Source organism: Cetorhinus maximus, chromosome 2 (assembly GCF_964194155.1).
Source record: "Cetorhinus maximus chromosome 2, sCetMax3.hap1.1, whole genome shotgun sequence".
Lineage (NCBI taxonomy): Eukaryota > Metazoa > Chordata > Chondrichthyes > Lamniformes > Cetorhinidae > Cetorhinus > Cetorhinus maximus.
The window spans coordinates 122236571-122262821 of record NC_135880.1 but is presented as its reverse complement, the minus strand read 5'-3'; the positions used below and the strand labels follow the sequence as shown (position 1 = coordinate 122262821).

General features: G+C 42.8%; 1 protein-coding gene across 6 annotated transcripts in view; it reads right to left on the bottom strand.

The window, feature by feature from the left end:
- Positions 1-26251, bottom strand: part of dock8 (dedicator of cytokinesis 8) — a 320640-nt gene that overhangs the window by 170608 nt on the left and 123781 nt on the right. For all 6 annotated transcript variants that reach the window (XM_078569065.1, XM_078569081.1, XM_078569074.1 and 3 more), the window contains 5 exons: positions 25888-25968; positions 18917-19073; positions 18668-18804; positions 16767-16860; positions 1520-1682 (listed from right to left, as the gene is read on the bottom strand). In XM_078569065.1, the coding sequence (XP_078425191.1) occupies positions 1520-1682; positions 16767-16860; positions 18668-18804; positions 18917-19073; positions 25888-25968 (632 nt within the window). The remainder of the gene's footprint in view (positions 1-1519; positions 1683-16766; positions 16861-18667; positions 18805-18916; positions 19074-25887; positions 25969-26251) is intronic.

Here is a 26251-nt window from a genome sequence, read left to right as displayed (position 1 = left end):
GAGATTTTAACCCACTCTAACCTCCACTTACACTGTTAAAGCTGGGCCCAGAGCCTCCTTGGTAAAGCTCTTAAAACAAAACTAAGGCCTGAATTTTTCCCTCGTTGGGCAGGCTCGGCGGGAGCGGGCAGGGATGGTTGGGGAGCCAACCGCTGCCCGTGATCGGCTCCGCACCGTGATTTCACGTGGGCGAGCCAGTTAAGGTCCGCCCAGTGTGGAAGGTGAGCAGCAGCGCTCAGCACTGCCTGTGCAGGCAGGGAGAGGAGGCCTCGCACGCAGTTCGCACATGTGCACGAAAGAGCACTTCAATCTCCGAGGCACGGAGCTGCCTCAGGGAGATTTAAGTACTTTTTTAAAAAAAATTAATAAAAATACAGTAAAAATTGAATGAAACATGTGCACTCATGGGAATGTGTCACATGAAATGGGACATGTTTTTAATTTCAAAATAAATGTTTTATTTAATTAGTATTAGCTTTAGGAAACCTCATCCCGCTCATGGATGAGGTTTCCTAAAAAATGGAAAGGCTGTTTGGCCTTTTCGCCTGCCCGCCATCCATAAGGATGGACGGGCAGCATAAATTTGAAGTTAATTAGGTCCTTAATGGCCTTAATAGGCCTTTCAATTATCGGCGGATGCGCAGCCGACTCCGATGCGCGCTCGCCAAATGAAATATCATGCGTCACGTCATGTTACGCTCCGGCATGTTGAGTGTGCGCCCGCACACCAAAGGTAAAATTCAGGCCCAAGTGCTAATTTATTAAAAATGAAGTGTGACATCTACATTAAATAGCAAACAAACCAATAAACACATTTATAAATGTAAATTAAGTATATTAATGCAATTAAGGTATTATTTATGCTTCAACATGATACCCTTGCACACATTTTATTCGTCTGCTTCAACAAGGGTAGGAGGTCTATATCCTTTTTCCCAGACTCACTCAACAGTAAAGGTGGATTGTGAGTGGGTTAATTATCTGAATCACTTTTGTTCAATCCTTTATGATGTTCTTCATCTCTTTTGAAAAGTAAACTGCTATTGCTACAACAATGATGTTAAGCATTAAGATCCCAAAAGTGCAATGTCAAAATGAAAGCAAGTGCTCCCTCTTCAGGTCAAAATCTTTATCTGCATATACTGAATAGAATGGGAATTAGGAAAAGGAGAAAAAATAATTCTTCTGGAGCTAGGGTTTTTCAAACATTCATATTGAGCCATTCTTGTGTTATAAGCACTGAGAGATACAGCAAAGCTCATAATCTATAAAATTATTATTGAAAGTTCTTGGGCAATACTGCCCTGTGGTGATATCATTAATGGTTTAGAATCAACTAAACTGTTGCCATAATAAAGGTCTCCAAATACCTTCATCCTCAGAAACTACAGCAACTGGTAAAATGGAAGGAGTGACAGAAAATATGTTAAGGACATTTTTAAAAGTAACGTCAAAATTGCAAGCTTTATGTAAAAGCTCAGCAGATTTGCATTTTACTCGGACACTATTGGTCACTCACCTGTAAGATGTATGTGGAACATAGACTTCTCGAGATGGGAACTCTAGAATTTCTTTGATTGGTCGGCTACGGTTTTCAGGATATGGTTTCACTGGTAACAGTTCAGGTGTAATGCAGAATGTGGGGTTCTCTGCGGCTGGTGAAATTTCGAGTTTTATTACTCCTGAAACATATCAACAAACATGGATTAGAAAGAACTTACACCTTTTCACATCTTTTAAAAATGCCTCAATGCACTTCACTTATACGACTGTTATTGCTGCCATTTTGTTACAAGCAAGATCCTATGAACAGAGATGGGATTAATGATCAGTTATTTCATTCTAACTGGGGGCGGGTTAGCTCAGTTAGCTAGAGGGCTAGCCTGTGGTTCAGAATTACACCAACAGCATGGGTTTGATTCCTGTTCTGGCTGAGGTAGGCTTGGAACCTGCCTCCTCGCTCTGCCCCTGAGAGTGGAAGGTAATGCCAAAGTAACACTGACAAAAAGAAACTACCAAGAAAACAGCTCAGGTTGAAGCGCCAGCAGACAATGAACCAAGGACCTGCTTTCAGGCAAAGCACACATGAATTTCATTCTTGTTGGCATTGGTTGAAGAAGAAATGTTGGCTAGAGCAATGGGAGAACTCTCTGCTCTTCTTTGATTAACGCCAACTGGATCTTCAACATGCATTGAACAGGCCATCTGAAAGATAGCACTTCAAACATTTCAGCATTCCATCAGTGCTGCACTGGAATTTCAGCCTAGAGTGCTCAAGTCCTAGACTGGGAGTTGATCCCTTAACCTTCAGAGGTGATACTGTTTCAAACTGAGCCAAGCTGATACTTCAAGCATGAGAGGCAACGGATCGAACAACTCTCAACCTGTACAAACCAAACAATAATAAATCCAGTAATGACGATCACTTTCAATGACGCAATTTTATTTCAGGCTTTTCCATTTTATAATACTTTTTAATCAAGTTATTTTATGGATGATGATTCATGCCACACACTTTCCTGAACAAAATTTACAGTCTATTCTCTGTCGAGGGTGCTCTATAGTACGGTTGTCAAATTTTTCTGGTTGAAGGACACCTTTTCAAATGAATTAATCATATTGGACACCACCACCCCAGCACACCACACCCCAGCCCCCATCTAAATTTTAATACTATAGAATACTCATAGCAAGGCGCTACATGCAAAGAGTACTTTAATAATGCTTTTAAGAAAACAAGTATTCACTTATAGATTTTAGATATTCGCACACTCCTGACCACGGCGCCCTGTGCAGACACCAATGTTGCTCACCTGTAAGGCCGTCCCCCGCTTAGTAAACACATTCACATTATTCCCTGGACTCCTTGGAAAATCTTTGTGGATCCCTAGGGGTCTGCATACACCAGCTTGAGACCACTATTCTATAGCCTCCATTGGGAAATGTTGGAATATGATACATAGCGAACTGTTGGTAGATGTTGGAATATGGCACATCATGAACTGCTTTCCGATTTTCCCATCAGTACAATAGGAGTACCAGTTTCACACTGATGCATTTACTTCAATGGTTGGCTGAAACTGATAGGGAGTAGGGATAAACCGGGCATTTCCATGTTGGTAGGCTGTGACCAGTGGAGAGCCACAAGAATCAGTGCTCAGGCCTCAGCTTTTTGATAAGGGGACTGAGAGTAATGTTTTCAAATTTGTTGACAATACAAAGCTAGATGGGAATGTAAACTGTGAGGAGGACACAAAGAGGCTGCAAAGAAATATAGGAAGACTTCTGCCATCTTGTTGCCCTTCAAGGTGAATGGGCAACAAGATGGCAGATGGCGCACACTGTGGGGAAGTGGGATTATTCACTTTGTTAGTAAGAGTAGGAAAGCAGAATATATTTTAAAAGGCATGAAACTTTTAAATGTTGATTGTCAGACAGACATGGGTATATTCACACAAGGAACACGAAAAGTTAGCATGCAGGTACAATAGGCAATTTGGAAGATAATTGGCTTGTTGGTTTTTATTGCAAGAGAACTGGAATACAAGAACAAGGAAGTCTTATTACATGCGAGTAGGGCTTAGGTGAGACCACACCTGGAGCAGTGTGTGCAGTTTGGGTCTCCATATCTAAGGAAGGATATGCTTGCCTTAGAGGTGGTACAATAAAGGCTCACTAGATTGTTTCCCAGAATGAGAGAGTTGTCCTATGATGAGAGGCTGAGTAAACTGGGTCTATACTTGTCGTGGTCTCTTATGGTTTGTTGCCACCATATACATTGAAAGTCTCAAGGTAGACCTCAAGGGATCTGTCACTATGCTAAACAAGGTATTGAGTCTGATGAGGGTTCTAGTTGAATACAATTACATTAAGTTTATTACTAGCAACAACCATGTACAGCTCTGAACATGCCTTGATCTAGCCTGGGTCCTAACAGTTACATAGGCTGATTAATTAACTATATGCCTGATTCATAAGGTAGACATGGGGCAGAATTTTCCCGTCGGCGATTTGGGGGTGGGGCCCGCTCGCCGACGGGAAAATGACGCGGGATGGCGTCTGGAGGAACCCCCGACATCATCCCGGTTCATTTAAATATTGAGGAAGGCGGGTGGACAGCGAAATCAGCTGTCCGCCCCCGACTCGTCAATGGCCAATTAAGGCCATTGACAGGATAATTAAGATAACTAAAGACCCTGCCCGTCCAACCTTAAGGTTGGCGGGCAGGCCAGGAGCCCCAGTGGGCTTCTGATAATACATGAAACCTCATCCACTGGCGGGATGAGGTTTCATGTCCGTTTTTAAAAACTTTAATAAAGTTTATGTGCTTCTTATTAACATGTCCCATCTCATGTGATATTGTCACGAGGGGGACATGTTAATAATTTTTATATTTTTCAAGTTTTTTACACTGTCAGTAATCTCCCTGAGACAGCACTTAGTCTCAGGGAGATGTGCGCTCTTTCGCATGCGCGAAAGAGCGCACTTTGACAGATGGGGAATCCCTCCACCCCCCGCACAGGAAGCGCATAGCACTTCCTGTCAGGCAGGCCGCTTGGCGGGCCTTAATTGGCCCACCCACTCAAAATGGTGGCGGGCCCCGTTTCGGCAGCGGAGTTCAGCTGCCTGCTCGGCGCTGAGCCGGTGGGCCCACACGCCCATCAAGGCAAAAATTTTGGCCATGGAGTCTTACTAATTAGGAGTCACAGGCAGTAGTGAACATCTAACATGGAGGCTGTACCTTTTATCCTCCGGCCTTACACAAGGTGATGTCACTATGCAGCTTCTTAAGGTACATGTCATTGTCTGCATTGGCATGTATACACTATTACAACAATACTCTCTGGAATTTAGAAGAATGAAAGGTGATGTCATTGAAACATTCAAAATTTTGAAGGGGTTTGACAGGGTAGACAGCAAGAGGTTGTTTCCCCTAGCTGGTGAATCTAGAACACAAGGGCATAACCTCAAGATAAGGAGTCAATTATTTAGGACTGAGATGAGGAGAAATTTCTTCACTCTGCAGGTTCTGAATATTTGGAATTCTCTACCCCAGGCGGTTGATACTGAATCATTGACTATATTTAAGACAAAAATAGACAGATTTTTGATCTCTCAGGGAATCATGAGATATGGGAGAGGCTGGGAAAGTGGAGATGAGACGGAAGATCAGCCTTCACACTCGAGATGCTATATGGTGTACTCCTGCTCCAATTTCTTATGTTAAACTATGTGTGTCACCACAGACCTGCATTATACAACTTCACACAGTAGTGTTCAGCAACTTCAACTTGTGTCACAGACAATTACGCTTGTTTACCTGACTCCACTGAACACCTGATTTCAGTCACAATATTGTGAGGAAGCATCTGATGGAGGTTATGTAGCTGCCCTCATAGCACAAAAATCGGAACGCCAGTCACTGCTTTATTCTTTTTCCTCATGATTTGCTTCCAGCTCCAACACCATGAGCTGCACCTTATCAATGTCGGGAGGGCTAGGCAGGAACGGGCAGGAGTGGGCAAGAAGCTAATCGCTACCCGCGATTGGCTGCGCGCCACCATTTTACGTGGATGGGCCAATTAAGGCTCAGCACTACCTCTGTGGGCGGGGGGAGGAGGGAGAGTCGGGGCCTGTGCTCTTTCACGCATGCGCACGAAAGAGCGCAGCTATCTCCCTGAGGCACAGAGCTGCCTCAGGGAGATTAAGTTGATAATGGAAGTTTTGAATAAATGAACGAAAAATTATTTAAACATGTTCCCTTAGCAAAATTTATTTAATTATTTTATTAAACCTTCAGGAAACCTCATCCTGCCTGTGGATGAGGTTTCCTGAAAAATGCGAAGGCCGCTTGGACTCTTTGCCTGCCTGCCAACCTTAAGGTTGGACGGGCAGCGTTGTTAATAAGGTTAATTACTTTTCAGTGGCCTTAATAGGCCATTGACAGTTCAGCGGGTAAGCGGCCCGCCGAACGAAAGATCGAAATGACATGTGATGATGTCGGGACGCACATCCGACATCATCTCGTGTCATTTTGCGCATCCGCATATTGGGCCTGCCCCTGCACGTTGATGACAATATTCTGGCCCATCTCTCCTGAAAGCCCCTGTTTGAGTCCTACCAGCCTGGCTTTTGCTCTTTTTATGGTACTGCAATTTCCCAAACCAAAAAACATCATCTATGACTATAGTGCACTGCTTCTCCTCATCCTCCTTGACCTCTCTGCAAATTTCAACACAGTAGAGCAGGACATTCTCTTTCAGTGCTTCTCCTCCAGGTTCCAACTCCATGAGACTGCCCTTGATAGGTTCCAGCCCAACATATTTGAACTTTATGACATCCAGTCTTGGCTGAGTCACATCTTTCTCCGACTCACATGGGGAAGAACTATGCCATTGTCTCTAGTACTCAGTGTAAATTTTACCCATTAAATTGAATTCTTGTCATTAACTCCATCTCCCTCCTTGGCCATTGTTTCAGGCTGGAAAAATGTTCTCAGTCTTGGCATCCTGTTAACTCGGAGCTAGATTTGGGACTCATTTTCTCCATCACAAAATCTACTAGCTTCCCCTCTCCAACACATCTTCCACCTCTATCTTAATCCCTCCTAAGCTGATCCAATTTTAATTCCTTTGTTCATAAGACCATAAGACATAGGAGCAGAAATTAGGCCATTCGGCCCATCGAGTCTGCTCCACCATTCAATCATGGCTGATAAGTTTCTCAACCCCATTCTCCTGCCTTCTCCCCGTAACCTTTGATCCTCTTACCAATCAAGAACCGATCTATCTCGGTCTTAAATACACTCAATGACCTGGCCTCCACAGCCTTCTGTGGCAATGAATTCCATAGATTCACCACTCTGGCTAAAGAAGTTTCTCCTCATCTCTGTTCTAAAACGTCTTCCCTTTACTCCGAGGCTGTGCCCTCGGGTCCTAGTCTCTCCTACTAATGGAAACATCTTCCCCACGTCCACTCTATCCAGGCCTTTCAGTATTCTGTAAGTTTCAATCAGATCCCCCCTCATCCTTCTAAACTCCATCGAGTATAGACCCAGAGTCCTCAAATGTTCCTCATATGTTAAGCCTTTCATTCCTGGGATCATTCTCGTGAACCTCCTCTGGACCCTCTCCAGGGCCAGCACATCCTTCCTGAGATACGGGGCCCAAAATTGCTCACAACATTTTAAATGTGGTCTGACCAGAGCCTTATAAAGCCTCAGCAGGACATCCCTGCTTTTATATTCTAGTCCTCTCGAAATAAACGCCAACATTGCATTTGCCTTCCTAACTACCGACTCAACCTGCAAGTTAACCTTAAGAGAATCTTGGACTGGACTCCCAAGTCCCTTTGCACTCCAGATTTCTGAATTCTCTCCCCATTTAGAAAATAGTCTATGCCTCTATTCTTCCTACCAAAGTGCATGACCTCACACCTACCCACGTTGTATTCCATCTGCCACTTCTTTGCCCATTCTCCTAACCTGTCCAAATCCTTCTGCAGCCTCCCCGCCTCCTCAATACTACCTGTCCCTCCACCTAGCTTTGTATCATCTGCAAACTTAGCCAGGATGCCCTCAGTTCCTTCATCTCGATCATTAATGTCACTTCTAGACTCAACTACCCCAAGCCTCTCCATGCTACTTCTCTCAGCCGAATAGGTTCTACTCACTGAAACTCCCTCCCTAAATCTCTCGGCATTTCTAGTTTTCTCTTTTGCTTTAAAAAAAACCAGACTCCTCAACTCCTATTTATTTGACTAAGCTTTGACTATTCCCTTTCCCAATCTCTCTCGTCTTGGCTCAATAACTTACTCTCCTCACAACTTAAAGTGTTACACAAGTGCAAGTAGTTGGTACCTTTGCTATTCATGTCTTCTCACATTGGAAAATAGCAGTGCTAGCTGCACTATTAGGCTGGTTGGGGATTGGGTAGCTTTATCATCAACACGACCACAAGATTGCATATTTATATTACATCCCACTGGAGCTACTGGGAACACAACATGAGGCTGCATCCTCTGCCCACCAGACTCTGAATGATTGATCAGGGACTACCTATTACAAAGCTGTATATCTCTCTTTACAATAGATACTGAGGGCTCAACATTTGGAGTCATGGAATCAAACTGTGGCTGGCTTTTGCAGGAGACAGGTTCACGGTTCCTTAGAAGAGTCATGAACCTTGGGGGCATCCTATTCTGGAGCCGAGAACCTTTTAACATGTAAGTTTAAAAGGTGTTTAGATGGCGTATGATTATGTTTTTTTGAAGTATTTAAATTTGTGTTTAAGGTTTTTGTATGATTTTAACTTTGTTTTCAATGCAGTAATTGATCACAGGGCTCTGTCCTTAAAAGGTAAGAGACCATTAAAAACACTGTGTAAAGGTTCAGATGCAATAGAGTCCTTTCTCCAGTGGATAAAGTTATCTTCTGCATTCTACAGTATAGAGCACCAGATGTAAATGTATGAAGGGGATCCTGTGGTTTGATTTTCACATTGATTTAATGTCCTGCCATCTGTTGAGCATCTGAAGCATTCTACCAGTATCCATTAGGTACAGAAGCAATGAGCCCTATAATTATACCGGTAAGTCTTTGAAATGCTCAAGAAATTAAAAAACACAAGCATTCAACATTCTCTGTGAAAAAGATTGTCCCCATTATATTCTCATAAAACTGTCAATTAAACACAGCCAGTGAATGTCCCATTGAAGAAATTTTAATCCACTTAACACCTCTTAATCTTGTCTAAATTATAAACAGGCATTAACAAACCACTTCAAAAGAAGATAAAGTTATTACCATCTCATAAAACCATCAAACAAGCAAAACTAGTAGACTTCCTTTACAGCTATGCAAGCAACCCCCAATGGGCTGAATCCATTAGTCATTTTTTGAACTCAACCAAGCATTCATAACGAGGCATTATGGCAACGGTGTCAACAGAACCAAGTAGAACAGATGGTTAGGTGTCTGTTTTTTTCCAGTTAGCCTCATTATGAATGTTTGACTGAGATCCAAGAATAGATCCAGGCTGGTATGGGGTTGTTTGCACAGCTATGAAGGGAACTGCTAACTCTGTTTTATTACAAGTAACTTTATCTCCCTTTGAAGTGGTTTTTCAATGCCTATGTTTATTTGGACAATATTTAGAGGTATGGAGTGGTTAAAGGTTTCTGCAATGGGACCTTCACAGGCTGTGTTTGATTGATGGTTTTATGAGATTGTAAGAGGTGAACTTTTTTACAAAGAGAATGTTGAATGCGTGACCTTCTTTTAAAAAAATATTTTATGAACACTTCAAAGACTTCCCAGTGTTATTATGGGGTTACTTTGTTCTGTACCTAATGAATACTGGTAGAGTGGCTATGGAGGATGCATGGGGGTTTGGAAGCATCATAGGTGGTATAGAAAGGATATGGGGTATATGGAGGGGGAATGGATGGTGTGGGGGGGACATGGGGGTGGTTGAGTAGGAGTGAGGAGTGTGGACTAGGGGGCCTAACAATCGTGTTTGAGAACTGATAATGTCCAGTGGATGGAGGCGGGCCTTCTGACCTGTCCATCTCAGCATTCACATGGCTCTGTTGTCACCTCAGGAGGCAGCAGGCCTGTCTCGGGAGGGCAACTTTCTCAGTGTGACCAGAACTACGTCTACAGAGTGAGAGATTATTGGTGAGTTGAGGGAATCTTAAATCTCTTCCTAAAAATCGAATATTGTATAGATTTAACATTTAACTGAAAGCGCTGTTTATATCCTCAGTCTTATCCAAGGCCTAAACAGGGAGATAGAAGCTATCCATTGGGAATAACTGAAATAGTTAATTTAGGTCCTTTTGTGTCAGAACATATAAATTCAGACATTCACAGCACGGAGTGTGACTTTAATGGAATGTAAGAGTTTAGTGAGCTGAGGGAGGTTGGTGAGGAGGGGATGGAGGTACCCCCCTCCCTTTGTTTCATTCTAATTTTTTCACCCTGCAGGAATTGGTTCTTGCTCTACTACAGTGAAGATGCTAGCTGTTTGATAAGTATTTGGTAAGTGGATAAGTCTATTCTATTCCTAATGTTCAAAATAGTACAGGAGTTTGTGGTATGGTTTGTAAAATACATAAAAGAAAATAAATAACTGAATAAAATAAGTAAACAATTAATTAAAGCAGATAAATATGGCAGGACAGGTGATGTGTTGTGACTGTCGGATTTTGGAGCTCCTGGATGCCAGTGTGATCGAGGGCAAACATGCCTGCAGTAAGTGTTTGCGTCTTGAGGAGTTTTAGCTCAGAGCCATTGAGTTAGAGGCTGAGCTGCAGACACTGTCACATCAGGGAGGGGGAGAGTTACCTGGATGCTTTGTACCAGGAGGCAAGTCACAACCATTAGGATAGGGTCTTCTGATTTGGAAGCTGGCCAGGGGAAGGAGGCTGTGACTGCGAGTGAGGCAGGTAAGGGGACACAGAGGCCAGGAGTGTCAGCCTTTGCAATTGTCTAACAGGATTGAGGTTCTCTCAGTTTGTTTGAATGGGAGGGGGGCCTGCAGGGTGGTTGAGCTGACTGACCATGGCACTGTGGTACAGGAAGCCATTCAAGTGGGGGGACCAAAAAGGAATGTAGTGGTAAGACCACACTGTAAGAAGTAGGAGCAGAGGTAGGCCATTCGGCCCATCAAGTCTGCTCCACCATTCAATGAGATCATGGCTAATCTGATAATCCTCAACTCCACTTTCCTGCCTTTTCCCCATAACCGTTGATTTCCTTACTGATTAAAAATTTGTCTATCTCAGCCTTGGATATACTTAATGACCCAGCCTCTACAGCCCTCTGCTGTAAAGAATTCCACAGATTCACTACCCTCTGAGAGAAGAAATTCCTCCTTATCTCTGTTTTAAATGGATGCCCCCTTACTCTGAGATTATGCCCTCTGGTCCTAGACTCTCCCACAAGGGGAAACAGCCTCTCAGCATCTACCCTGTCAAGCCCCTAAGAATCTTATATGTTTCAATAAGGTCGCCTCTTATTCTTCTAAACTCCAATGAGTACAGGACCATCCATCTCAACCTCTCCTCACAAGAAAATTCCTCCATACCTAGGATCAGCCTAGTGAACCTTCTCTGGACTGCCTCCAATGCCAGTATGTCTTTCCTTAGGTAGGGGGATCAAAATTATTCACAGTATTCTAGGTGTGGTCTAAGTAGTGCCGTGTATAGTTTTAGCAAGACTTCCCTACTGAAGTCTTTGAAATGAAGGCCAACATTCCATTTGCCTTCCCTATTACCTGTTGAACTTGTACGCTAGCTTTTTGGGATTTGTACACGAGGACCCCCAAATCCCTCTGTGCTGCAGCCTTCTGCAGTCTCTCTCCATTTAAATAATATTCAGTTCCTCTATTCTTCCTACCAAAGTGCATAACCTCACATCTTCCCACATTATATTCCATCTGCCAAGTTTTTGCCCACTCACTTGACCAGGCTATATCCCTCTGGAGACTCTATGTCATCCTCACCACTTGCCTTCCCACCTATTTTTATGTCATCTGCAAACTTGGCAATTGTACATTCACTTCCCTCATCCAAGTCATTAATATATATGGTAAGTAATTGAGGCCCCAGCACTGATCCTTGTGGCACTCCATTAATTACAGGTTGTCATCCTGAAAATGCCCCCCTTATCCAAACTCTCTGTCTTCTACTAGTTAGCCAATCCTCTATCCATGCTAATATACTACCCCCAACACCATGAGCTCTTACCTTATTAAGTAGCCTTATGTGCAGTACCTTATCAAACACCTTTTGGAAATCAAAATATATTACGTCTACTGGTTCTCTTTTATCTATCCTGCTTGTTACCTCCTCAAAGATTTCTAATAAATTTGTCAGGCATGATTTCCCCTTCATGAAGCCATACTGATTCTGCTTGATTACATTATGTATTTCTAAATGCTCTGCTATTACATCCTTTATAATAGACTTTTAACATTTTCCCACTGACGGATGTTAAGCTAACTGGCCTATAGTTACCTGTTTTCGTCTCCCTCCCTTTTTGAATAAGGGTGTTACATTGGCAGTTTTCCAATCCTCTGGGACTTTTCCAGAATATAAGGATTCTTGGGAGATTACTGCCAGTGCATCCACTATCTCTATAGCTATTTCCTTTAATATCCTAGGATGCAACCCATCAGGTCCAGGGGGCTTATGAGCCTTTAGCCTCATTAGTTTCCCTAGTACTTTTTCTCTAGTAATTGTTATTGTCTTTATTTCTTCCTCCTCTTTGCCCCTTGATTATTTAGTATTTTTGGAATGCCATTAATGTCTTCTACAGTGAAGACTGATGCAAAGTATTTATTCAATTCCTCTGCCATTTCCTGGTTCCCCATTATTATTCCCCCAGCCTCATCCTCTAATGGGCCTATGTTCACTTTGGCCTCTCTCTTTCTTTTTATAAATTTAAAGAAGCTCTTAATGTCCGATTTTATATTACTTGCTAGTTTATCCTCAAAGTTTATTTTCTCCCCCTTTATTATTTGTTGGTCATTTTTCGTTAGTTTTCCTCTGGCTTACAACTAATCTTTGCCACACTATGTTTTTTCTTTCAATTTAATACTATCCTTAACTTCCTTGGTTAACCATGGTTGGTTTATCCCTTTACTAGAATCCTTCTTCCTCACTGGGACATATCATTGTTGTGAGTCATGGGGCAAAATATTTAGCTCGGTTGGTGGGCACACAACTGACCCGCTCGAGCATAAAATGACACGCGTTGAAGTCGGGCGAGTGTCCTGATGTCAATGCGCAGTCACGCAATATTTAGTTTGCCAGGCATGCACCAGAGTTGGCAGTGCACCTGCCAACAATTAAAAGACCTGTTAAGGCCATTAACAAGGTTATTAAATTAAATTTTTCACTGCTCGTCCAAACTTACGGTTGGCGGGCAGGTAAAAAGGCCAAACGGCCTTTGCAAATTTTAGGAAACCTCATCCACGGGTGGGATGTGGTTTCCTAAAGCAAATAAAAAAAGAAGTAAAAAATTAAAATTTAATGAATAACATGTCCCTGTTCGTGACAAAGTCACATGAGGGGGCATGTTTTATTACATTTTTCATTTCTTTATTAATTTTTTTAACACTCTTCATCTCCCTGAGGCAGCTCTAGCTGTATGCCTCAGGGAGATTCTCAAGCGCACACTCATGTGCATGCGCAAAGTTGCACTCGCCCTCCTCCCCCCTGCCCGCATCGCATTCCATGCTGGGCAGGCCTTAATTGGCCTGCCAGAGTGAAATCGCCTTCCAGCCTCGTTCGCAGGCAGCGGTCGGCTTCCTGACCGTCTCCGCCTGCCACCGCCAAGCCCCACCGACAAGGGCAAGATTCTGCCCATGAACTATTTTCTTAAGCATCTGCCATTGTTCATCAACCTTCTTTTCTGCTAAACTCCTTTCCCAGTCTACTCCAGCCAACTCTGCCCTTACTCCTTTGTAATTACCCTTATTTTAAGTTTAGCACAGTTGTTTCCGACCCAAGTTTCTCACTCTCAAACTGAATGCTAAATTCTACCATGTTATAGTCACTGTTTCCTAGGGGATCTTTGACTCAGATCATTTATTAAACATGCCTCATTACACATTACCAGATGAAAATAGCCTGATCCCTGGCTGGATCCACAACATATTGTTCTAGGAAACTGTCCCGAAAATACTCTATGAATTCTTGCTCGTGGCTACCTCTGCCAATTTGATTTCCACAACCTACAAGATGATTAAAGTCACCCATGATTAATATACTGCCTTTTTTACATGCCCTCATTATCTCCTGATTTATTCTCTGTCCTACAGTATAGCTACTGTCAGGGGGCCAATAGACTACTCCCACCAGTGTCTTCTTCCCCTTGTTATTTCTTACCTCCACCCATGTGGATTCTACAACTTCTGGTCCAAGATCATTTCTTGCTATCGTACTTATTCCATCTCGTACTAACAAAGCTACCCCGCCACCCTTTCCTTCCTGCCTGTCCTTTCGAAAAGTCACATACCCCTGAATATTTAGTTTCCAACTTTGATCTCCTTGTAACCATGTCTCCGAAATTGCTGTAAGATCATAGCCATTATTTTTGCCGTTAATTCATTTATTTTGTTCTGATTGCTACATGTATTTAAGAGCCATTAATTTTGCATTTTTACCATTTTTTCCCCCATTAACCCTATTTGCTGCTGTTTTATTATGTTTGTACACTCTGTTCCTTCCTGTCACACTCTGGGTATCATTACCTAAATAGCTGCCCTGCAAGGCTGCCATATACTTCTGCTTTGTAAGCATATGTATCCCCTCTCCAGAACCATCTCCCCCACTATTTAGTTTAAAGTCCTCTCTACAGCCCTAGTTATTTGGTTCACAAGGACACTGGTCCCAGCATGGTTCAAGTGAAGCCCTTCCCATTGGAACTGCTCTCTTCTACCCCAGTACTGGTGCCAGTGCCCCATGAACTGAAACCCATTCCTCCCACAACAATCTTTGAGCCATGCATTTAACTCCTTGACCTTATTTAACCTATGCCAGTTTGCCCGTGGTACAGGTAGCATTCCCGAGATTACTTGGAGGTTCAGCTTTTTAATTTAGCTCCTAACTGTTCAAATTCTTTCAGCAGAACCTCCTTTATAGTCCTATCAATGTTGTTGGTACCAACGTGGACAACGACAAATGGATCCCTCCCCTCCCACTCCAAGTTCCTCTCCAGCCCTGAGGAGATAGCCTTAACCCTGGCACCGGGCAGGCAACACAGCCTTTGGGACTCATGCTCACGGCTGCAGAGAACAGTATCTATCCCCCTAATTATACTGTCCCCTACCACTACTATGTTCCTATTTCCTCCCCCCATTGAATGGCTCTCTGTACCACGGTGCCGTGGTCAGTTCTCTCATCTTCCCTGCAATCACTGCTCTCTTCCACACAGCTTGCAAGAACCTCGTAACTATTGGACAACGCTACCCCCTGGGTCCCCGTACCTGCCTCACGTGCAGTCACACCCTCCTGTCCCTGATCACAGACCAAATTTGAATTACCTAATCTGAGGGGTGTGACTGCCTCCTGGAGCAAAGTGCCCAAGTAACTTTCCCCCTCCCTGATGTGGCGCAATGTCTGCAGCTCGGACTCCAGTTCCTCAACTCAGATCCGAAGTTCCTCAAGCTGCAAACACTTACTACAGATGTGTTCGCTCTGGATCACCTTGGTGTCCAGCAGCTCCCACATGCTGCAACAGCAACACATCACCCCTCCTGCCATCACTATTGTATTTTGTTTGATTTATCCATTAATTACTCTGGTATCCCTGCTCTTTAGACTTGAAGAATCCCCTGCTCTTTACACTTAATTGTAATTAATTTTTTTACACCAGTAGTAGGTAGTAGGGGACAGTATAGTGAGGGGGATTGACACAGCTCTCTGCAGCAAAGAGCAAGAGTCCAGAAGCTAAGTCCAGAGCTCTGAAGAAGGGTCATATGGACTCGAAACGTTAACTCTGTTTCTCTCTCCACAGATGTTGCTAGACCTGCTGAGTTTTTCTGTCATTTTCTGTTCTTGTTTCAGATTTCCAGCATCGGCAATATTTTGCTTTTATTCTTGATAGATTAAGTGAGTGGGCAAAGATCTGGCAAATGGAGTATAATGTGGGAAAATGTGAAATTGTCCATTTGGCAGGAAGAATAAAAAAGCATATTATCTTAATGGTGAGAGATTGCAGAGCTCTGAAATTCAGGGGGATCTGGGTGTCCTAGTGCACAAATCGTAAAAGGCTAATATGCAGGTATAGTAAGTAACTAGGAAAGCTAATAGCATCTTATCATTTATTGTGAGGAGAATTGATTACAAAAGTAGGGAGGTTATGCTTCAGTTGTACAGGGCATTGATGAGACCACATCCGGAGTACTCTGTACAGTATTGGTTTCCTTATTTAAGGAAAGATGCAAATGGTATGGAAGCAGTTCAGAGAAGGTTTACTACGTTAATACCAGGAATGGGCAGGTTGTCTTATGAGGAAAGGTTGGACAGGTTAGGCTTGTATCCACCGGAGTTCAGAAGAGTAAGACATGACTTGATCGAAACCTTTATGATCCTGAGGGGTCTTGACAGAGTGGATGTGGAGAGGATGATTCCTCTTATGGGAGAATCTAGAACTAGGGGTCATGGTTTAAAATAAGGGGCTGCTCAGTTAAGACAGAGATGAGGAGAAATGTTTTCTCCGAGAGTCGTGAGTCTTTGGAACTCCCTTCTTCAAAAGGCAGCGGAAGCAGGGTCTTTGAATATTTTTAAGGCAGATCTATATAGATTCTTGATTAACAAGCAGGTGAAAGGTTATCGGGGGTAGTCGGGAGATTACAATCAGATCAGCCATGATCTTATTGAATGGCGGAGCAAGCTTGAAGACCCGAGTGGCCTAATCCTGCTCCTCGTTCATATGTACGTATGTATGTATGGGTCTGTCTCCAGCTGTGCCCACCTCCTTGGGTTGAAAATACGACAGGGGTCGCTTGAATTTCCAACTCCCGATCCCCGCCTCTAAGACAAATATCTGGCCCCTTGTTTCTTTTATTGAGACATGCAGAGGCCATCCTAATATAACTGGATTCGATCAAATTTGGATATACAGGAAATCAATCTGAGTAAGTCCAATGGTGTCAATTCAACTTGTCAACTTGATTCCTCTCTAATTTCTAAATTTAAAGGTTAACTTCGAACCAGACCTGATATAATCTAGAGTTTAAATGAAGAAGAACTGATACCTGATATTGGCCGCAATCTTCTTAGGGATGCAGAAGATCTTTTCAACTCAGCTAAAAACTTGAGCAAATCTTCATCACTTAGCCTATCACCTTCCTGTAAACAACAGAAAGAAAACTTAACACTTCTGGATCGATCTGAGGATTGTTGAATGATGGAATGAAAAAGGTTAAAAGTCTTTAATTCCAAAGTTTTTAAGTAATGAAAATATTTAATCCGTCTTGGTTTTAAAGGCTGGCAAACCCACATTTTCTATATTTGTTTCACCTTTCCTAGCTTGTTCACTCTGAATAGTATTCAGAGAAAGAACTGATGACTTTCTTTTCCAAATAGATTGTATGAGGGGAGTAACTTTATCTTTGAAAGTGGTTCTCCTACAAAAGAGTGTTTCTGGTGTCTTCAGTTCACAGGTATACCTACATTGTGGTGACTGATCGTCGTCGGATTTCGTCCCTGCCTCCTCATGCTGTTGCAAAACCTTTAAGATCCTGAGGATCTTGGCAGAGTGGATGTGAAGAGGATGTTTCCTCTTGTGGGAGAATCTAGGGGTAGGGGTCATGGTTTAAACATAAGGGGTCGCTCATTTAAGACAGAAATTAAGAGAAATTTTTTTTCTCTGAGGGTTATTGCGAAATGCAAGACACGATTCCAAGAAGCTCTTATGACAGAATTACCAAAGATTTCCTGGTGAATGTGAAACTGTAACCTTGAAAATGTCAATGCTTTCAGGGAAGGCAAGAAAAGGGAACATGTGATCAAATGAAGTATTTGTGTCCAGTTTTGATTTGGTGGATGTTTCTTTGAATCCTGTCATAATACATAAGAGAGCTGAATATCCGCTGGGGTTCCTCAGTCTCCCACCACATCATCAGAAGATCGATGAAAACACAGAAAAACCGTATAAATAGCCCATGAAAACAACTTGCATAAGAGTTTAACAGTTAGCTAAACCAGAATCTTCTTGCCTCTCTTTGACAATACAATATTGTTTGTTGTATCAGTTGTCGTGAAATAATTCAAACAGGCTGGGCAGAATTTTACGGCCTCGTAGCAGCAGGGGCGGGGCCGTAAAATGTGACGAGCCGTTCAAAAGTCCATTGACTTTGGCAGGACCATAAAATCCCACCGGCGTAAAATTCCACCTTATGTAATTGGTTCATTTGTATATAACTGACAGTTCCTTCTTAAATTTGACTAGTTGGAATCAAGGCAGGTCTGGCAACGCTTTTCCAGGTTGAGGAAAAGAGTCACTAGATTATTTACACAAGGTCAGCATAGTTCAGAATAATTAAGTGGAAAGATGTCTACTACAGGTATAAGTATGTAACTATATTATATGTCTGTTATTTATGTACTCGTAAAGTATGTAAAGTAAATTTGCTTAATATTTTAAACTTAAAACAAGGTCTTCTGTGCTGTTCGACCACTTTCAAAGATTGTAGTGGAATCATTTGAAGTCACAGAGTAAGTCCAGTAACTAAAGCAACTCCTTGATAGCATTTGCTATCATTTTCTAGGCACATTATCAAAAGTTTAGCAAGATATCAAGGCAAAGAAAGACACCTTGAGGGCAATCTGTGGCTCCTGAGCCCTGGAAATCCATGCCTCACAACCCAAGCAACTCGGTCTACATTGTGCATATTTTTATTCTTGTTGGCTTGTCTTGGCTAAGTTTTGTGGGCCTGGAGGCTATGCTAAAGCACTGATGCTTGATGGATACATTCTAAATCAGAGCAGAACTTGATATATATGTAAATTAATGGCATGATGGATTTCACTTTTCCATGTAGTCTGTGAGGTGTCATGACACGTGACTCAAAAAAATCTTCAACATGCCTGTTCCAACTGTAACCCTGCAAGAAGTAAAAAAACAACCATACAACTAGACAAGACTGAAAAATACCTGTTTAAAGAAGTTATTGATGGTAATTGAGGCTGTTTTGAAATTGGACAGATTATGCTGGTCCTCCAGAATAGCTGACCTCTCAGAAAGTCGTCTTTGTTGTGTGAAAACTTTCTTGTCTCCACTGTTTCCTTTACCTTGTTAGGGTATAACAGAAAAATAAAGGTATTTTATTATAGTTTGCAACACTCTTGAGAAGAAAAAATGTTTAAATTCAACTGCAGTGAGAATTTATTTTTACAATATTACCATTGATGTTTTCAACCTCCAGTGAATCCCTGTCTGATGCTGTGGAGACCACACTCATGATGTTTATGTTGGCCCAGGCAAATGGCATACGGTATTTCCCGAGTCGCTGACAAAAGGACTCTGCCTGAGATTTAAGCTTGTCAATTTTATCTTTATTCTGGGGAAAGAAATAAAAAACTTAGTTCACATGCCTGAAATATATAAGGAGTATATTAATGATTTCATAGGAACATTATAACATGAATAGGCCTTCAGCTCTTTTCAAGCCTGTTCTGCTGTTCAATTTCCTACATTACAATGGTGACTTCACTTAAAAAGTACTTCACTGGTTTAAAGCACTTTAGGGTATCCTGAGGTCATCAAAGGCAGATATAAATGCAAGTCTTTCTTTCGTAGATCATGGCTGATTTGTATCTCAGCACCATTGATCCATATGCACTGACACACTTACATAGCAAAAATCTATTGATCTCAGCCTTGAAAGCCCCAATTGACCCAACATCCTCAACCTTTTGAAGCAAATTTGATTAAGATGTATGCTATTAAAGAGAATGCATCTACGTAGATAGAAGGATGGTTGAGGGACAGAAAAGAGAGAATAAACAAAAAACAGATATTGTTTGGGTTGGCAGAACGTGGATAATACTATTCCTGGGAATCTCTTCCAGGACCTCTACTATTCTTTATTTATATAAAAATATGGATGCAGGTACAAGAAGAATGATAAAAAGGTCTGACATGGCAGGGTGCAAGGGGTTGTAGGAGGATTTAGGATGGCATAGAGGTGTTATCAATTGGGCAGTGAAAGAAGATAATGGGGTAACTACTGCTGGTTTAGCGGGTGCCTGCATATCTGCAAATTGTATTGAACTGTGTTGGTCAGACCTCCATGATAGAATGCTAAAGTCATTAAGTCATGAATGAGATAAATTAAGAATGATTAATTTTGGTGATAAAACTACTTTAATCTGTATTAATAAAACTCTTAAATACATTGAAAAATGCTTTTTAATAGAAAGAAAGCAAGAAACAATTATGTTCCATTGCACTGCCCAATTGTGCAGTTCATTGAAGATTTACCTTCATAAATCTCTTTTAGCAGAAACTTGAACTTTAACCTAACCAGTCCAATTTCAAGCATAATTTGAGCACAATTTCCTGACTGCCCCAAAAGAAGGATTCTGGGTTTTAAATATAGGGGTATTAAATATAAAAACAAAGATGCCATTTGTACAAGATAGTGGCTAGGCCATAGTTGGAGTACTGCATGCATTTCGGGTCAACTCATAATAGAAATAACAGAAAATGTGTTTCTGGCCACAGGTATCATAGAAAGAACCAGCCAGAAGACTCACAGGCTTGACGGTTGTGCTGGGAGGGTAAGTGGGAAGAGAAATGATCTGCTTGCTTACTTCAACCTTTGATTTCTATGGTGCTCCAAAAACACTCAACAAACGCCCAGGATAAGGGCTGCACACAATGCAAAACCTGGACTCAGGGTCTAGTGGGTGGGGAGGACAGGTTCCCATCTTCAAATGGATGCAACGAAGGCAACAAGCATGCACCTGATAAAAAGCTGGGCAGCGTGAGTAAGAGACGCTTGTTAATTGGTTGGTTCAGAGCATTTATCTGCCTGCGAGTGTGCTCAACCATTTCTCAGCCAACCCGTCCAGCTCATGCTCCAAAAAGAACTGGAAATGCGGATGCTCCAGTCACAGCCCGGCACTGCGCTTGTGCAAGGAATTCCTGCAGTGAGGACAGGGCACATTCTGCTGTGATGAATACTGGGTAAGAGCCCTGCCATTGGAAAGTCCACATTGTTGAATAGCATATTGGCCCGTAACTCCTGGTGGCGTGGCAATTTAGTCTGATTGCCTCTCCGCTTTAGTTACTTACCTTGAAATCCAGCTGCTGCTATCTTGCCCAACCTTCCGACTCAGGCTGGGCGAGATTTAAGTAACACAATGCGTTCCTAAGGCCTACAGTCAAGGGCAGCTCAGTTGAAGGTTAATAAGCCACAACCCCTTTTTTACAGCACTAGCTACTGTAAACCAGCCAAGTTTAAAGGTTTAGCCATTTTGACAAGCCAGGGAGGAGGTAAGGTAAGTGGGTAGGATTTTGGGGAGGGACAGGGTGTGGGGACAGTTGGGTGTGGCCTGGATGGGTGTGGGGCAGGTCAGGGATGGGGTGGTGGGGGGAGCGGGGAGATTCTCATTGGGGGGGCTAGTTGAGGGGAGGAGTAGTGGGGGTATGTAGGAGGATTCCCGTGGGGATTTGGGGGGAGGGTAGGGGGTAGTGGGAGTCCCAAAGGGGTCAGGGTGGGTCAATTCTATTGTTACCCAGAAGCTAGAAGTGGGTAACATTTTCTGGGTGACTATTGCTGTAACAAAGTCGGAACCATCCGAAGTTTGCGATTTAAATCACATTTTCGGATGGTTCCCAGCGCAGGGCAATTGCCGAAAGGAAGTTTGAACTTCTTGGGCAATTGCCATGCAATCCTTACCTAGGAACTACCAGGAGCATTCCCAGTGCATCTTTGGGGTACCCCAAGATACACTGCCCTGGAGCTTGGAAGTTAAAGCCATGTTTTGTGATGGATTATGATTTAAGCTACAGGCTCAAGAGAAGGCAGTGAGTGAGGGGGGTGGGGGGGTAGGAGGGTGGGGGTTGCTGCGGGAGTGGGCAATGGTGGAAACAACGGCGGCAAAGCGGTTCAAGTCTGTGAGTGTGTTGGTGGGGGATGCCCGGAAAAAAAACAAGCAAATTATTTCTCAGCTCAATCCAAAGGGATTCTATCTGGAACCATTTTGCATTGAAACTCTATGTTTTGTTGCTGCAATAATAGGGTTGATATCTATCCCACAGAGTCAGATACATATCCCGGCAGGCATCCACAGCACTCAAGGTGTATCTTGCATGGCCACCACATCAAAAGAGGCAGAAGAAGCAGCCAACAATTCTTTTCACTCATGGAGCCACCATCAATGAATGTATTTTTCTATTGGCAGGCCCTTGACTGGAATTGTATTCTTGTTTGGGTTGATGGATGGCAATGGGGAATCTAGGCTAAGATATTTCTGAAAGCTGGGAGGTTGACTTGCCTCCGTGCATTCAGCATACCAAGTGTCCACCAGATCCCAGACTGAGAATGAGGAAACACCCGGGGCAGGATCTTCCCCTCGCCGGGAGGGTGCGGCAGGCGGACCCGGGAACGGCCATGAGACGGACCGCCGCTCGCAATCGGGCTCCGACCGTGTTTCATGTTGGCCAGCCAGCGTAGGATGGGGGCTGGAGGAGTGCGAGTGCCAAAGTCTGCGCATGCAAGGGGGTGTGCGCACTGAAAGCTCCCTGAAGGCACAGAGCTGCCTCACAGAGCTGAAGAATTTTAAATTCAAAAATAAACATTTTACATGAAGAGGAACATGTAAAAAATGATGTCAAATTTTTTTTTAAAGTAACCGTTGGAAACCTTATCCCGCCCATGGATGAAATTTTCCGAAGCCCGCCAGGGCTCCTGGCCTGTCCACCAATCTTAAGGTTGGACAGGCAGGTCCATTAGTGACCTTAATTAGTTTTTTACTGGCCTCAATAGGCCGTTGACAGGTCGGCGGGCGCGCAGCTGACTCGGCTGTGCCCTGGCCGACCTGAAAATGGAAATGACGCGGGGTGATGTCGGGAGTTCCATCCGATGTTATTTTATGTGTCTGCAAGCGGGCCCTGCCTCCGCTCGCCGACTGGAAGATCCTGCCCTATGTGTGTGTCTGTGTGTGGCCTAATTGGATTAAAGCCAGCTAGTCTGGGTGCTTTGATGTATAGTAGTTTAAGATATTAATTAGATAAACATAAGGGGGAGAAGGTAAAGTGTAAATTTACATTTGGTGAACAAACCATTCAAAAGAATGGGCAAAATCTTGAACCTAGCTGGGAGACGCCAAGCAATGTGTTTATATTACTAATAAAATTGGTGGAATGAAAGGATTATAATTAGGAGAGGTAAAATTAAAAACCTAGCAATACAATGGAAAATTTACATTCAAAGGAAATGCTAAGTATAAACAGAAAGGAATTTGTGTGTGTAAGTCAGAGGTATATATGATTTAACCTGCCTGTAAGCTTACAACTGTGTCTGCAAAGGAACCAAACTGCAAGGAACATCATTTTGAATTCGTAAGGATAAATGTGCTTTGCCTAGTGTCTGTTTAAATTCTAAGGGGCAGAATTTTTCCGTCAGTGAGCTGGGGGCGGGGCCCACTCGCCGACGTGAAAATGAAAATGGGAGGAACCCCCGTCATCCCGCCCCATTTAAATATTCAGGAAGGTGTGAGGACAGTGTGATCAGCTGTCCGCCCGCCGACCTGTCAATGGCCAATTAAGGCCATTGACAGGGTAGTTAAATCAATTAAAGGCCCTGCCCGTCCAACCTTAAGGCTGGTGGGCAGGCCAGGAGCCCCGGCGGGAACTAGAAAAAATATGAAACCTCATCCACTGGCAGGATGAGGTTTCATGTCGGTTTTTAAAAACTTTAATAAAGTTTCTGTGATGTTTATTAACATGTCCCATCTTGTGTGACATTGTCACATGAGGGGGACATGTTAATAATTTTTTTATTTTTCTATTTTTAAACTTTCAAAAACTTTCAGCGCTCTCCCTGAGGCAGCACTTAGTCTCAGGGAGATGTGCGCTCTTTCGCATGCATGCGTGAAAAAGCGCACTCTGGCAGTTGGGGAATCCACACAGGAAGCTTAAAATGTTGGTGGAGCCCATTTCGGCAGCGGCGATTGGCTGCCCGCCCGCTGCCGAGCCGGTGGGGCCCGCCCGCCCATCAAGGGCAAAATTCTGCCCATGGGTTATTGTTAAAGTCTATGGGTTATTATTGCCCGGGTGAAGATTTACCTGGGAGTGATTAATTTGGGGATTTGTTTAAAAGTTATTATGGTAGTAATTTGTAGACATGTGTATGTGTTTAATTTGTTGTTAAATTAATAAATGTTTAATTTATTTTTATATAAAAACCCTCTTGAGGCTTGGTGGTCTTATTCCTGAATTCAGAGCTGCATCTCAAACATAGCAATTGAAAACATAGGTTATGACAGTTCTTCAAGTTTGCCTCTGGGATTTAAACAACTCAGCCTTTACCAGCTGCTGTGTCATAACACGAGGTAAAACTAGACAAAATAGTTAAGTTTTCCTATCATTCCCCTAGTACATTAACTCTACCATCAGAACATCTAATTGTATTTTGAAAAAGCCCAATTTTTTAGCCTATATTTACCTCTTTGGTAGACTGTACCATTTATCGCTCTTAAAGAAATATGACCTTAACTTGAATTTTCTTTAGATTTACTTTTAGTTATTTTCTATTTTATGCCCTCTAATCCATCTTTCTTAGCAAGCATCACAGTAACAATTTGGCTACACTACCTCTACTGTAATTAATATTTTATATACTTCAATGAGGCATTCCCTTCAATCTTTTCTTTCTCGACTGTAAAGCATTACAGTCATTACAATCTTTCCTCAATAGCATATTCGCTCTGAGTTGGTCCATCAATGGGTGAGCACAGCCTTCATAAAGGGGGTTGTGATGATGGCAGTGGACTTGCTAAAGAATCCTCACTCTTTTGTCAGCTTTTCCCTCGTCACCAATTTGCTCCAGCAAAGTTTGTTAAGAGTGAGAGTAAGGTAAATAATAAATTATAATTTTTTTTCTTATCCGTTCATGGGCATCACTGGCTAGGCCAGCATTTATTGCTCATCCCTAACTGCCCTTGTTCAGAGGGCATTTAAGAGTCAACCACATTGCGGTGGGTCTGGAGTCACATGTAGGCCAGACCATGTAAGGATGGCAGATTTCCTTTCCTAAAGGACATTAGTGAACCAGATGGGTTTTTCTGACAATCAGCAATGGTTTCATGGTCATCTTCAGGCTGCAATTCCAGATTTTTATTGAATTCAAATTTCACCATCTGCCGTGGTGGGATTCGAACCCAGGTCCCCCAAGCATCACTCTGGGTCTCTAAAATACTGGTCCAGTGACAATACCACGACGCCACACCTCCCCCATATAATAAAAAAAGCAAGCGATATGATGATGGGTGGGGGCCAGGGAGTTAGACTGGCAGGAGATGGCGGCGGGTCGGGGTGGAGTTTCTTCAAGAAAATTAGGATAGAATAAGTTACAAAGGAACTTCACTAATAAACATTCTGCCTGCCGCTGATCCGATCCTAAAATCCTCCATCTCCCAGCCTCTTCGCCTGGGGAGGTTAGAGGCAGACGTGGGGCGCAGTGATTGGATCTATCAATGTGCTATCCACCGACGTTAGATAATGTGTTGGAAACATTTGGAGCAAATGTAGAGAGGTTCTCCCCTTTAAAAGTGACCAGTAGGTTTATTGACCTCTCTTTTTTAAATAAAATGAAAGGCAGCATTTCAGAGCTTGTTTGATCACATTGAATGCCTGAGTGCTGGGGGAAGTTAGAGTTTTTTCTGAGTATAAAGTATTGGTCCAAAGTTATGTGTAGAAAAATAAATTACCCTGTTTTTCTCACCATTATTATCTGAAGCGTATTTGATACAGGTTATACTAGAATTGAGATGGTGGGGGAGGGTTAAAGCAGAGGGAGTGGGGGAGCGAGGGGGTGGGGAATAAGGGGCCTGGAAATAGGAGAAGCACCAGGCTTGTGATTTCTCTCCCTGGCCCTGCATTCACCCATGCACATGGGAAAAAGTGATGCAGCAGAGCAGCAAATACCCCTTCCCATTTCCCCTGCATCTGCATTTTTCTATGTGCTGGCCCTGGCCGCTGAATGTTTCCTATATGCAATGAAAGGTTAAAATCTACATGAAAGCATTTGGGTGATAGGTACTGGTAGAAGTAAACCTGCTACTGTCTGCCAAGGGGAAAATTTTTGATGAAAATTGTGCAGGATCAAGAAAACATTAGCAGAAAAGTAAGAAAATATCAGATACCTTTGCTGACTCAGACTCTTTCATTACAAGATATGGTTCAGCACATTCTGCAATATCACCCTGCTGAAGGACTTTTTCAATCTAAAAAACAGCAAAAACATATGATAAGTGAGTAACTAGGGCAAAGGAGTTTACTTAGCTGGATTAATCCACAGGTACCCTCTGAAGTAACACACATGTCTCTTTTGGACCATATCTTTATCCTACAGTTCAACTTAAGTACTATTTTCAATAGATTGTTCAAAAGAACAAAATCAAAACACTTAGTCCTGATGAAAGCCTTCAGCCTGAAACGTTAACTCAGTTTTTCTCTCCACAGGGGCTGCCTTACCTGCTGAGTGTTTGCAACGGTTTCTGTTTTTAT